Here is a 14,362-nt window from a genome sequence, read left to right as displayed (position 1 = left end):
CCCAAAGCTTTTTGGAAGGAAACTGTTTCTCCAAGGGAGTTTTGAAACTGACTTTCCCCAGTGAAGGAACCCATTAAAAAATTGTGGAAACAGCCTTCCTCAGTCCTAAGAGCAACCACACACTTGACAAGAGACTGTGTGATGTAAACCAGCCTGAATGTCCCCATCTTCTCTCAGAGGCTTGACTGGAAAGCATGATAAAATGTGAGAAGGGGCAGAGCCTGGAGGGTGCGGGCTGTGTTTTATTTGGATGTCAACCTTTTTATGCTGCCATAACTCTCCTTTTTGGCAAGGGGTAGAGCAATAGAGCAGTGTGCCCTTGGGACTCCTGAGACAGAATTGGAGTGGGATGGCTGTGGGTTCCTCTGAGTTTGTCTTCTCCCTTTACTGCCTCAACAGATCGGCACACAGAACAGCCTGGAGCTTCTGGAAGACCCAAAAGCTGAGGTGGTGGATGAAATTGCTGCCAAGCTTGGCCTGAGGAAGGTACTGAGGCATTCTGCTGGCCTTTGAATGGGGTACCAGGGCTCTCTGTTGGGATCATTGGGGTGGGTGGCATGGCCAGGCCTTGTCTGGGACTGAACTCCCAGCTGCCTGAGGTCAGGTGCAGGCCCAGCATGTTGTAAAGCCTGCTTGAGTCTTGTGTTCCTCAGGTTTGAAATAGAATATTTCTCTGAATTAAAGTAAAATGAGGGGCAGCCCGGGTGGCTCAGTCGTTTAGCACTGCCTTCAGCCCAGGGCCTGATACTGGAGACCTGGGATCAAGTCCCATGTCAGGCTTCCTGCATGGAGCCTGCTTCTCCCTCTGCCTGTGTCTCTGCCACTCTCTCTGTGTCTCTCATGAATAAATAAATAAAATCTTAAAAAAAAAATAAAGTAAAATGAAAACAAACAATCCCTATACTGGGGCTGTTATGTTGAAATCTGCAGGCCTCACTCCCTGAGGACAGCTTCAAAGGGTGTAAGAAAGAGGCAGCTGGACGCACATCCCTTCTTCCTGCCCAGGAAGGAGCCTCAATGCTGAGCTGTGTGTCTTGCCCACACACCGTGGCCTAGCCTCTTAGTAGGAGCCCTTCCTTCATGTGTCCTTGCAGCTTTGCAGCCTGTGACAAAGGCCTGTGCACAGGGTTCACTTCCTGCTCTGGGCGCTTGGAGCCTCTGGCCATCTTCCGTCATCAGTGGATTTCCTGTTTCTAATTTAGATGTCTGAACATGTGAGCTTTCCTAGTTTTACTGGACAGTAAGACAACAGGGAAGAAGTTTGGAGTTTGTTGATCTGGTTTGTGTCACATCCTTGGTGGAGCTCCCAGGAATTTACAGTAGGGTTTCTACATGTGTGTATGGAACGTGAAATTGAATACCTCTTAGAATTTCACAGTTAATAGCTATGTAAGTTTTATCCTTTGTTTGTTAATCAACTTAGTGGAAAACAAACTCCCAGATAAACAGGAACATTAGAAAATGTGCTTAGAAGCCTTGGGAGGAAAAAAAAAAAAAAAAAGCCTTGGGAAGCTATAGAACAAAGTCATTTTAACAAAAGCTTTAAGAAAACAGTTCCTATTGTTTCTAGTAAGGAATCACCATCTTTTTTTTTTTTAAAGTAGGTTCCATACCCAGCAGGGATCCCAGCATAGGGCTTGAACTCACAACCCCGAGATCAAGACCTGAGCTGAGATCAAAGATCTTAACCAATTTACCCGACTGAGCCACCCAGGCACCCCAGGAATCAGTGTCTTGATTTAGAGTCCTATTTGGCTTAAATTTTTGAAGTTTCTCGTGTTCAAAAGAGAAACTAGTGTAACTTTTTGACCTTTTTTTTTTGTTTTAAACATACAGTTCAGTATCACTGTAGTTCTAATAGATCTTGAAGTGACTTCAGTGTCTGAAACTCTGGCTCTGTTGCTTTAGCTGACTTCAGCCTGGCTTTGGCTCTGCTTTACTCATTGCTTTGGCTCATTTACACTGCAAGTCTCCTTTTCTTTGCTGTGTCCTCTACGGGTTTTTTTTGTGCATTGGGGTATTTTTAAAGAAAATAAAGTTCTGGGCAGCTCGGGTGGCTCAGCGGTTTAGCACCGCCTTCAACCCAGGGCCTGATCCTGGAGACCTGGGGTCAAGTCCCACATCAGGCTTCCTGCATGGAGCCTGCTTCTCCCTCTTCCTGTGTCTCTGCCTCTCTCTCTGTGTGTGTCTCTCACGAATAAATAAAATCTTAAAAAAAAAAAAAGAAAAGAAAAGAAAATGAAGTTCTCCACATTTGCCTGTTCTTGTGTGCAGGAGATGGGTTTGAAGAGTTCTGTACAGGGTTCTGCTGGACAGGGTCATGGGCACCACTTCTCCAAAGGATGTGGACTTGGGGTCCAGCCCTGCTTGTAAACCTCCCAGCCCAGTTACAGTTCAGGAGGGGCAACCAGCTGTGAGGTTCTTGGGCATAGGAGGCCTAGGAACCCAATAGACAGGCAGCTAAGACTGTGGCTTGCCCTAGGGATGAGGGTTTTAGCTTCTTGGGCCCTCACATGCTGTCTCCAGTTCTGTAGCAAGGAGTGTAAAGGAGCCTCTGGGCAAGGACTTTGTGGTGGTGGTCCTTATTTTAAGTACCTTTTCTAGGGAGTCTGTTTTTTATGGAGAAAGCCCTAGCATCTCAAATAGCATTGTCTCTCTTTGCAGTGTCCGCATTCTATTAATCTTGTTCACCCCTGGGGTTTCCCCCGAGCCCAGCACAGTGCTGGGTATAGAGTTGGTGCCATGGAGTTTCTAACAAACAGATGAGCTCTGCTCATGCAACATCACCTCCAGTCCAGCAGCACCAGAGGAGAATGGCCGTTTTCAACTGAATGGAGTTTGAAAGTCCTGGTAGTATACTTGAGGATCTGACTCCCCTAGAAGGAAGTAGCTCACAACAGTCTATTACTGAAACATTATTCTGAAGGTCTTTGGACAGAGGCCAGAAAGCATTCATTGCCTGTTTCAGGGAGAGGTGGCTCAAAGGATACTTTCCTTTTCGTTCAGGTTGGCTGGATATTTACAGACCTCGTCTCAGAAGACACCCGGAAGGGTACCGTCCGATATAGCCGTAATAAGGTGAGGGGTAACGGGAGTGCCCAGTGCCCTCCTAGCTTAGCCTGCAGCTCAGTTACAAGCCAGCTCTGGCTCATGCCTGCATGGTGGCTGTGTACAGCTCCTCCTGGCTTTTAGACCAAATTGTTTTCAACACCAGTGCTCTTGATAAATTAAGGGTGGGTCTCTTGATGGTGTCTTGTAGAGCAAACCCCCTGGGCCTGCACCAGTGTTTTTTGGAGGTCAGCCCGTAGGGGATGCCTGATGCTTCTGGCCTTTCTAGTTATTCGTGGTGGGAGAAGAGGGGCCCGAAAGAGCTAGGAGCTGTAGGTGTTTGTTTCATGCAGTGTTTGACAGGCTACCATTTAGTTCTTAATGTTATCTAAAGAAGAAATAGCATGTTTCCACATGATGTTGTAAAATGTGATACGCCGGCTCTTTTCTTTTAGGACACCTATTTTCTGAGTTCGGAAGAATGTATCACTGCAGGAGACTTCCAGAATAAGCATCCCAACATATGTCGACTCTCTCCAGACGGACATTTTGGATCTAAGTTTGTCACTGCGGTGGCAACAGGTGTGTGTTCTGTTCCTCTTTTGGCACATTTTCATTCTTAGCTACAGTAGATTTTCTTAATGTTCTTGTGGGGCACAAATTCCACTTTTTGTTTTGTGTTAAAAATCCTAAAGTTACCCACATCACCTACAAAACTACTAGAATTGGGGGCTCAGCGTAGCTCTTCTCTCATCTGCTCACGTTCCATGTCGAGGCCAGTTTGATTCTGGATCTCAGCTCAGGGCTGCCTTTGCCACTTCCAGCAGCCAAAGAGGACTCTGGTTATGCAAGAGAAAGAGATTTACTATTGGTTACTTATTTTTGACATTATGAGCAAGAGTTTTTTTTTTAAGATTTATTTATTTATGATAGACATACAGAGATAAAGAGAGGCAGAGACACAGGAGGAGGGAGAAAGGGAGAAGCAGCCTCCATGCTGGGAGCCCGATGTGAGACTCGATCCCGGGACTCCAGGATCGTGCCCTGGGCCAATGGCAGGTGCTAAACTGCTGAGCCGCTCAGGGATCCCCAGCAAGAGTCATTTTAAGACACCATGTCCGTGTGTGTGTGTGTGTGTGTGTGTGTGGTGATACATATATTCTGTACTATATATATCATAAATATATAATAAAAAAATTGTGGCCCATAAAAAGGTACTATCACAATCTTTAACAAGCTTTACATATGTTGGCTTAGGAAAAAACTGGCCATAGGCCTATACAATTTAAAAAGAATAGGAATTTTAAGGGTGCCTGTGTGGCTCAGTCAGTGAAGCATGTACCTTTGGCTCAGGTCATGATTAGGGTTCTGGGATTGAGTCCCACTTCGGGCTCCCTCCTCAGCAAAGCGTCTGCTTCTCCCTCTCCCTCTCCTCCTAGCGTGCTCACTCTTGCTCTCTCTCTCAAATAAATAAGTATAAATAAATTAAAAAATAAAAAACAAATAGGAGTTTTAAACTTGGAGAACCAACTCATGAAAGCCTAGTCTATTTGGTCAAATTTTTTTTTTTAAAGATTTTATTTATTTATTCATGAGAGACACACACAGAGAGAGGCAGAGACACAGACAGAGAGAGAAGCAGGCTCCATGCAGGGAGCCCGATGTGGGACTCAATCCCAGGTCTCCAGGATCACGCCCTGGGCCAAAGGCAGGGGCTCAACCACTGAGCCACCCAGGCATCCCTCAATTTTTTAAAGTAAACACTAACCTGGAACCTATGAAGACCTGGTTTCTACTGTCACAGAATTGATAACCCAATTTGTTCATGGTAGTCAACCTTCCCCTAGTTCTGTAGAAAGAAGCACTCCCAACTGAACAAAACCAGTTTACAAGTAGCCCAAACATGTAAGTTACTGGATCCCCTGTTAATCCCAGTTGAGGCTGTCACACTGAGAATCATGAAGAGAAACACTGCCTGATTTTTAAAGATCCATGGATTTAAGATGCAAGTGGATTAGTCACTTTCTTTTTGAAAGGAAAGGTACTTTTGAGGCATGAGAGGCAGTGGCAGCATCTTTCACATGCTAGTGTGAATTAGTTGAAGTCTTACCTGAACATGTGAACATGTCCCCTTCCTTCTGCTAACTTGTTCTCACACTCCTAAAGATTCACCATGGATTAAAACTCCATGTTTGTTTTTATGCATATGTATAAAATATGGTTGAATCTTTTTCTTCTTTTTTTTTTTTAAGATTTTATTTACTTGAGAGAGAACATAAGCAGGGGAGGTACAGGGGGAGAAGCAGACTCCCTGCTGAGCAAGGAGGGCTCGATCCCAGGACCCTGAGGTCATGACTTGAGCCAAAGGCAGATGTTTAGCTGACTGAGCCCCCAGGTACCCCAACAGCATCGTACATCTTGTACCTCCAAACAGTTTGCTGTTCCCCTGCGTCAGTGGTTTTTGACCACAAGCACACACGGAGCGGCCCCACTGTGCTCCTTCCCTACCTTCCCTGCTGCCCTGTGGAGCTGTTTGAGCTGTGCTTGCTGTACCCCATCCCTGAGTTCCTGATGGGCTGGGAAGGAGCTGGCCTGTGTGTTTGTAACCATTGCCCAGGAGACTGTTGCATCTGGGCTTTATGGTGCTTCTGCAGGCAATGTGCTCGCAGCTCCCCTAGAGCTGCTGCTGAAGCTGCAGGCTCCCCCTTGCCTTTCCCTGCCAAGAACAACTCTAGCTTGAGACCTGTGGAGGAAGAGAGAAGTATGTGTGGGTTTGCTCTTTGGAAATGGATCTAGTGACGGATCTAGTGGAAGGAGGATGCATAATTTAGCCCAAGTGTAAACTCCTTGCCCCGATGCTGGCATCTCTGTGCCTTGGTAGGCTGGCCACCCTGGCCACCCATCCACATCTCTGGGCCGTGAGATTCCCTTCTTGAGGCTGCCTCCCAGGCACAGAGTTCTTCTGCAACAGGCCCTTTCCTCCCACATGCAGGTTTCCTTTGCAGATTGACTTGAGAAGGAAACAATCATATTGTTAGCTTGTCCCACTGCCTCTACAGCCCAGCCAATATTGGGTTTCCGGAAAGGGTAAAGAAACCCATTAGAACTTGGTGTCTTGTTCCTCCACATAGAGAAGGAGAGCTTGCAATTCCTCTCTTTGAATCTGCCTTTTTATTTACTTTGCATTATTTTGATTAACATCTTGAATGGAGAGCCAAACGTTCCCTCTTCACCTGACCAGCAATGGCCCTTTAACTGCAGTAGGGAAAAAAAAAAAAAGAAAAGAAAAGAAAACCATTTTGTGTGAAGATTGGTGACAACCGGCACTTAAGATCAGAAAAAGAGTTGTATATATCGGATGCTTTAAGATGCTGTCTACCCAAAGCTCTGAAAGACTTTAAGATAGGAAGTAATACCTAACCACAATACCATTGAGTTTTCGTAGAATTGTTACATATGATAATAAAAACCTGCCTGTTTAATCTCAAAAATCTTTTTTTTTTTTTAAATCAGTCCTTTGTCTTTATTAAAGAGAGCTAGAAAGAGATTATACCTGGCAACCAAAGGGTGAGGTACTAGGCAGAAAGGTGGGTTGGGCTCAGGCCCTGGGGAATCACAGGCAAACTGATGGCCTGGGAGGAGCCAAGGAGACCAGTTCCTGGCAGCAGCTGAAGAGATAGCCAAGGGTGAGCTTTCAGGCACTGGGGCAATCAGCTGGTTCTGCAGAGGATGCAGGGTAAGTTGGGCTGGCCTGGAATTTACCTGAGGCCACCCTGCCTTGTCTACCTAGATCATCCACTGGTCCTGATCCTGTTCGTTGCCTTCCATGTGGACTAATGTTGCCCTTTTTTTTTAAGATTTATTTTAGAGAGTTTGTGCATGGGGAGGGGCAGAGGGAGAGAGAGAAACTCCAAGCAGACTCCCTGCTGAACTCGGAGCTGGACTTGGGGCACCTGAGCCAAAACCAGGAGTCAGTTGCTTAACTGACTGTGCCTCCCAGGGACCCCCTAATGTTGCTTTTTATTTTTTTTAACAGCCTTCAATTTCACAAATACTGCTTTCTATTTTTCTGTTTCTCAAAGAGAAATCTCAAAGAGATTTTTTTTTTCTCTAATGACCCATCACACTTTAATGATCAGTCTAAGAGCCAGTGTAGGTTTACAACGCCCAAGGTTAAACAAGAGCCAGATGCACACACAGGGGTCGGCGTCACTGTGCTCCTTCACTGCCTTCCCTGCTGCCCCTTCTAAACCATTGCACTCATCTTTGGTGCAGGAATGGTATTCCTTTTTTTTTTTTAATTAATTAATTAATTAATTAATTTATGATAGTCACACACATAGAGAGAGAGAGAGAGAGAGAGGCAGAGACACAGGCAGAGGGAGAAGCAGGCTCCATGCACCGGGAGTCTGATGTGGGATTCGATCCCGGGTGTCCAGGATCGCGCCCTGGGCCAAAGGCAGGCGCTAAACTGCTGTGCCACCCAAGGATCCCCAGGGATGGTATTCCTAACCCTGAGCACACCAGGGGGTGAAGCGACCTGTATCTGCTGCCTCGACGCTAGTGAGTGGTCACAGCCAGCTCTCCTGAGTGTGTGAGGGAGGGTGACACCACGCATAGTTTTGGAACTAGGCTTGTTTGTTGAGTGGGCCTCTGGAGCCCATTTGCGTTTCTGGAAGCCAGCTACTATCGACCTCTGGTGTGCAAATTCGAGCAGATGGCAGGCCCCTGGCTTGTGCCCTGTTAGCTGGTTCTGCCCGAATCCTTCACAGTTCTCTGTTTTTCCACCAGATCTGGTAAATGTTTGAAAGCCAGATGGAAAAATTTTCTTTTTTAATTTTTTTGAAAATTTTTTTATTTTTGGGGAAAATTTTCTATTCCCTGATCAGTAACTAACTTTGTTTTTGTGAAAGAAACTAAAATGGAGATGTTGAGCATGGTTTGTTTGTTTTTTTTGACGGTGGTTTTAATTCTCCCAAACTAAATAATTCCAGACAATAAAGTTGTCAGAGCATATAACCTGATGGCAGGAGCGCACGTGTGTGTGTGGCGGTAGGAGTCCGCCATGTGCACTGTTGCTCTTACCTCTTCTAGAGGCTCAGGGTCCACCTTTGACAGGGTGCCCATCCATCTCTTTAGGATCTCATCTCAGCTAGGTTCCTGCTCAGCTTAACTTCACCGAATGGTTCACTCTTAGCAGCTTTTGCGCTATCCACGTCCCTAATTTTAAGTCACATTGCAGGTTTTATGGCATGACGATTGAAGAGAGAGGTAGGGGTGAAAGGCACAGTGAAGGCAGCAGCACAACCTAGGCCCCTTGCGTGCTGGCCCTGGCTCTGTGCCGTGTCCACACCTCCTGAGAGGGGTGCTGGATGATGGTGTGGTGGCCCTGCAGGCATCTTGGGGGTAGAGCTGACGGTACAGACACTGGCATTGTTTTCACCATTTGTCCTGTCCGTCTCCATCCCCCCACTCCATTCACTCAAGTTCGGAAGTTTGCTGGGATGAGGGCTCTGTCTGCCATTCTTGCCTCTGGTGTTTGTAAATCAGAGCCGCGGTACGTGGTGACACCACGCATAGTTTTGGAACAGGTATTAGAGACCTGTTGGGGGAGCTGTGGTGGCGTCTCCCAGCTCTGCATCCGAGGCTGTGTGCTCAAGCTACTCAACAGGTTATTGTCCGACATTTTTGAATTCTTAGCCCAAGACAGACTCTGGAGGGTCTTTTCGTTGTGTTGGTCCAAAGTGATGAGTAACAGATACAGACTTGGTTTGAGTCTTCTCTGGTGGATTTTCCATGAAGGTCTCTCTCTCGCAGGTGGTCCCGACAACCAGGTCCACTTTGAAGGGTACCAGGTCTCCAATCAGTGCATGGCATTGGTCCGTGACGAGTGCCTGCTGCCCTGCAAGGATGCCCCTGAGCTCGGCTATGCCAAGGAGTCCAGCAGCGAGCAGTATGTGCCCGATGTGTTCTATAAGGTAAAAACACCACGGCGCAGAGAGAATTGTGGGTGGGGAATAGCTGAATGCTGACTTGTGTCAGACTCCACTGTCCTGTCAGCCACTTGTCCTCTGGTGGCTCAGAACCCACTCTGTGGGTGAAGGCATTGCCAGAGCACGTTTGGGGCTTCTGACGGAAAGTAGAAATAACATGCGCTGGGCTGGGGATATGTGATCAGATCAAACCGTTGCCACACAGACACAATTTCCATTTCTGAACGTGAGAAAAGTGGATACATCAGCCTCAGCAGGAGTAGAAAATGGAGCCATGTGATTCATCCACGCACTCTCCTCAGGACACCAACGTGTGAGCTAACAATTTAGACGCATCATCGTCCATTACTAAATCTTTGTTTCTTGCGAGAGCTATTAAAGCTATTTTCATTGAAGAATGTCCTGCTTGAACAGGTAGGAGTTAGGTGCTCTCCTCTGCGACTGGAGAGTCCATTGTTCCTGCTTCGAGGCCAGGTCCCTTCTTGGTTCCCGAGTGGGCAGCCTTTGCGTTTCTCCCCAGTACCGTCCTGCTGCCTGGAGGGTTCCTTCAGTTCTCTCTCCTGCAAGGCAGCTTTTGTCTGTCTGGAGGCTATCTTGTCTTCGTTTTGCAGGCTGTTTTCACTGTATAAAGAATACTAGGGGGCAGCCCAGGTGGCTCAGCAGTTTACCGCCACCCTTGGCCCAGGGTGTGATCCTGGAGACCCAGGATTGATTCCCGCATCGGGCTCCTCTCAGGGAGCCTGCTTCTCCCTCTGCCTGTGTCTCTGCCTCTTTCTCTTTGTCTCTTATGAATAAATAAATAAAATCTTTAAGAAAAAAAAATGCTAGATTGATGGGTTGGTGTCACTGTGACTCTGGACGTTTCCAGCGGGAATCCAGCTGTCCCCCTCATGGGTTCCTTCATCCATAATAAGACTTTTCTTGCTGCTCCTTCTTACGTTCTCCTCTTCTTACTGCTTTCAAGCAACTTGGTCCTGATGTGCTTGGGTAGTTTTCCTCATTTGTCCTGAATTTGGGGTTTTTTGAGCTTCTTGGGTCTGTGTGTTTGTGTCATTTTTGGCCATTGTATTCATCTCGTGTGGCAGCCGTAACAAGTCGCTACAAACAGGGTTGCCGTAACCACAGTGCTGTGTTCACTCACAGCGCTGGCTCTGGGCAGCGCTCAGCCATCGCGGTGTCAATTGGGCTCTGATATTATTATTATTTTTTTTTTTGGGGGGGGGGCTCTGATATTATTATCTGCAGGGAGATGTTGGCAGCACCAAGTACCTGGGCACCTCGCCCCACGCGCTTCACAGAGAGGCAGTCTGCTGCTTCTCCCTGGAGGCCTGCCAGGAGTGTGTTCCTCTGATTGCTGCTTCCCTTGCACTACTTGACAGGCTCATGTCTTTCGATCTGGCCTGTCTAGCTGCTCCAAGGTCGTCTTCTGACTTGAAAGTCAGTGGAAAAAAAAAAAAGAAAGTCAGTGGATTAGTCATCTTTTTTTTTTCTTTTTTTTTTTTTTTTAAGGCATTATTTTTTTATTCCTGAGAGACACACAGAGAGAGGTGGAGACACAGGCAGAGGGAGAAGCGGGCTTCCCTGCAGGGAGCTCGATGCGGGACTCAATCCCAGGACCCCGGGATCACACCCTGACCTGAAGGCAGACGCTCAACCGCTGAGCCCCCCAGGTGTCCCTGGATTAGTGACCTTAATGCTATCTGCAAAATTCCACCCTGTACACTCCTGAAATTTGCATCATCTTGACAGGGAGAATGGCTGTGTGTTTGAACCCCCTGTGTCTAAGATGTGGTCATCCCAGCCCCGTGCAGAACTGGCTTCTATCTGCAGCAGTGGCCTTCCACCAGGGACAGAACCAGAACTCCTAACCCCTCGTGCTCTCAGGAGTGGGGAGAGCCTCAGCGTCACTCCATACTTCACTCAGTACTCTGTCTGGGTTTTCCCTGTTCACCTGTGTTGTTTCTCGGTCCCTCCTACCGGCAGTACTTTTTGCCTTGAGCACAGGCACGCTTTGGAGATATTGCGGGTTCAGTTCCAGACCACCACAATAAAGCAGATAGGGCAATAAAACCAGCCAGATGGCATTTTTTTGGTTTCCCAGCGCACGCAAAAGTGAGACGTGTAGTAGGATGTCTAGAAAACAATGTACATACCTTAAATTAAAGATATTTGGGATCCCTGGGTGGCGCAGCAGTTTAGCACCTGCCTTTGGCCCAGGGCGGGATCCTGGAGACCCGGATTGAATCCCACGTCGGGCTCTTGGTGCATGGAGCCTGCTTCTCCCTCTGCCTGTGTCTCTGCCTCTCTCTCTCTCTCTCTCTCTCTCTCTCTGTGACTATCATAAATAAATAAAAATAAAAAAAAAAAGATATTCCCGAGAAGTGCTAAGCATCATTGGAGCTTTTTCAGCAGGTCATGATCTTTTTGCCTCAGTGTGGTTGGCTGCTGAAGGCTGGGGTAGCTGTGGCAAGTTCTTACACTAGGGTTGCAGTGAAGCTTGCTCTGTCACTTGTTCCTTTCATGAACGAGTTTCCTGTAGCAGATGATGCTGTATGATAGCAGGTTACCCACAGGAGAGCTGCTTTCAAAATCGGGAGTCAGTTCTCTCACATGCTGCTGCTGCCTCATCAAGTTTATGTAATATCAGAGATCCCTGATCACAGACTGTCCTAACACATAATAACAAAGAAGTTTGAGGGGTGCCTGGGTGGCTCACTTGGTTGCGCTAAGGTCATGATCGAGCTCTGTGCTTGGGGGCAGTCTGCTGCTCTCTCTCCTTCTGCCTTCACCCTGCTTGTGTGCAAGTGTGCTCTCTCCCTCCCTCTCCCTTGCTGTCAAAGAAATAAAATATTTTTTAAAAAAACACAGAAAACAAAGATGTTTGAAATAATGCAGGAGTCACCAAAATGTGGCACAGAGACACGAAGTAAGCAAATGTTATTGGAAAAATGGTGCCTATAGACCTACTCAGTATGGGGCGGCCACAAACCTTCAACTTGTAAAACCTCACAGTGCTGGTGAAGCGCGGGACACCAAAGTGCAGTGAGATAAGGCGTGCCTGCTCCGTGGGATTGCAGAGGCTGTTCTCTGCCCTCCGGGTGCATGGCCTCCTGTGTGCCTCAGCGTCAGCGTGTCTGCGTAGCTGGGTGGACCCTCCAGCCCCTTTTGGTGTCCGGTTTGTAGCTGCAGCCCAGCTCACACCTGCGAGAAAGGCCTGGCTGCGTGCACTCTCCTGTAGACATCTGCCGGGGGCCGTATCCTCACCCCTGGGTGGCATCCCACCCACCCCCGCCCCGGAGGTTGGTCCTCGGCACCCTTGCCACCCTTGCCACCCTTATGCCCACAGCGCTCTGACAGCTTTTAAAATGCAGCTTGGAAGTCCTGTGTTTCTGTGGTGTTTGTGGGAGCTCTTGTGCATGTTGTGTGTGTGTCTCCAGGCCCTGGAGGCTGGATGGACACCATGGTGTGGGGCTGGAGGGGGTGGATTTCAGGTGTTCCTTCCTTCCTGAGAAGGGCCTTGCTCTCATTCAGTAATGTGGCCCTGAGTGGCCAGTAGAGACACAGGGAGCCAACGGAAACTGTAATTCCAGCGGGCTGCAGGCTTTCTGAGAGCTGTCGGCATCTCCCCTCGTCCTCATGGCACCCTACAGGGTTAGGTGGTGTTAGGGGTACTGTTGTCCCTTTTCCAGGTGGGGAAGTGGAGGCACAAAGATGCTTACGCAGCCAGTAGATGGCAGAGGCGTGGGCATGGCCCATCTGAGGGCAGAGTCCTGGCAGCAGACACCTCTGGGAAGAGCTTGTCATCCCTGCAAACACTCAAGAGATGCAGCGCTCCTAGCACACGGGGAAAGTATCCTGTCTGGTGAGCCAGATGCCCTGCGTGAAACCTGGCCTGATGGCTTGCTTCCCTCTTATGCTGTCTCTGCTGAGCCCTTCATTGTGCAGAGAACGTTGGAGGTGATGCCCCTTCCAGAGTTGTTAACTAGAAAATGCATGTTGGGAATTGATTTGCCAGGAGGGCCTTGGGGGTGGCATTTGGAAAGTTGGAACATGTTCCAGCCCATTGGGTTCCCGTGCTGTGGGCCCGGGACACCTTTGAGATCCATTTCTTAAGTAAGCAAGTGTCTACACCAAGTGAGATTTTTTTTAAAAAAAGATTTTATTTATTTATTCATGAGAGACAGAGAGGCAGAGAAGCAGGCTCTATGCAGGGAGCCTGACATGGGACTCGATCCCGGGTCTCCAGGATCAGGCCCTGGGCTCAAGGCGGTGCTAAACCGCTGAGCCATCCGGGCTGCCCACCAAGTGAGATTTTATTCCTGTGTATTTACTTATTTATTTTTTATTTATTTATTCATGAGAAAGACAGAGAGGCAGAGACATAGGGAGAGGGAGAAGCAGGCTCCCTGCACGGAACCCCATGGGAGACTCGATCCCAGGACCCCAGGATCACACCCTGAATGAAGGCCGATGCTCAACCCCTGAGCCATCCAGGTGCCCCACTCCAAGAGTATTTAGACACTGTGTTTATGAAGGAAATAATCTTAAACAATTGATACTAATATTCATGGCTTTTGTCAAGAAAATGAATTCTAGAGTATGTACCATTTAAATTGTTTTGGTATCTTGATTTTCAGTGAGGTGTGATTTTTTTCTTACTCCTTTTTGTTTTATTGAAGTTTACTTGCATCAGAATGAGTTCTTTTCCAGGCATATGTGATAAAGATTTAATTCATTGTAATCCATTTCATAATTATTTCTGTTGTGAAATAAGCTACATACAAAAGAGTCAGTAAATAAGAATAATCAAACAGGATCCCTGGGTGGCTCAGCGGTTTAGCACCTGCCTTCGATCCAGGGCATGATCCTGGAGTCCCGGGATCAAGTCCCACATCGAGTTCCCTGCGTGGAGTCTGCCTCTCCCTCTCTCTGTGTCTCTGCCCCTCTCTCTCTCTCTGCCTCTAATGAATAAGTAAATAGAATCCTTAAAAAAAAAAAAAAAAACAATAAAAAAACAGCGTGTCTTCACCTTTAAGAAACAGGAAGGTAGGGGCACCTGGGTGGCTCAGTCAGTGAAGCATCTGCCTTTGGCTCAGGTCATGATCTCAGGGTCCTGGGATCGGGTTCCGCGTCGGGCTCTCTCCTCTGCGGGGAGTCTGCTGCTCTCTCTCCCTCTGCCTCTCCCCCGACTTGTGCTTGCTTTCTGTTAAATAAATAAAATTTAAAAAAAATAATGAGGCTAAATATTTTTTAAAGGTTATTTATTTAAGAGAGGGGGAGGGAGGGAGAAAGCTTGGGGTGGAGGTGGAGGGAGAGGAAGA

At 47.6% G+C, this 14,362-nt stretch overlaps 1 protein-coding gene across 3 annotated transcripts in view; it reads left to right on the top strand.

Moving 5' to 3' along the window:
- The window catches only part of NPLOC4 (NPL4 homolog, ubiquitin recognition factor), a 64,797-nt gene that overhangs the window by 30,136 nt on the left and 20,299 nt on the right, over positions 1-14,362 (top strand). For 2 of the 3 annotated variants that reach the window (XM_072781968.1, XM_072781965.1), the window contains 4 exons: positions 400-486; positions 3,007-3,078; positions 3,504-3,630; positions 8,866-9,026. In XM_072781968.1, the coding sequence (XP_072638069.1) occupies positions 400-486; positions 3,007-3,078; positions 3,504-3,630; positions 8,866-9,026 (447 nt within the window). The remainder of the gene's footprint in view (positions 1-399; positions 487-3,006; positions 3,079-3,503; positions 3,631-8,865; positions 9,027-14,362) is intronic. The other variant, XM_072781966.1, reaches the window with a different exon arrangement.

Source organism: Canis lupus, chromosome 16 (genome assembly GCF_048164855.1).
Source record: "Canis lupus baileyi chromosome 16, mCanLup2.hap1, whole genome shotgun sequence".
NCBI lineage: Eukaryota > Metazoa > Chordata > Mammalia > Carnivora > Canidae > Canis > Canis lupus.
Note: the sequence above shows the minus strand (reverse complement) of the source record. Positions and strands in the feature narration are given on the sequence as shown.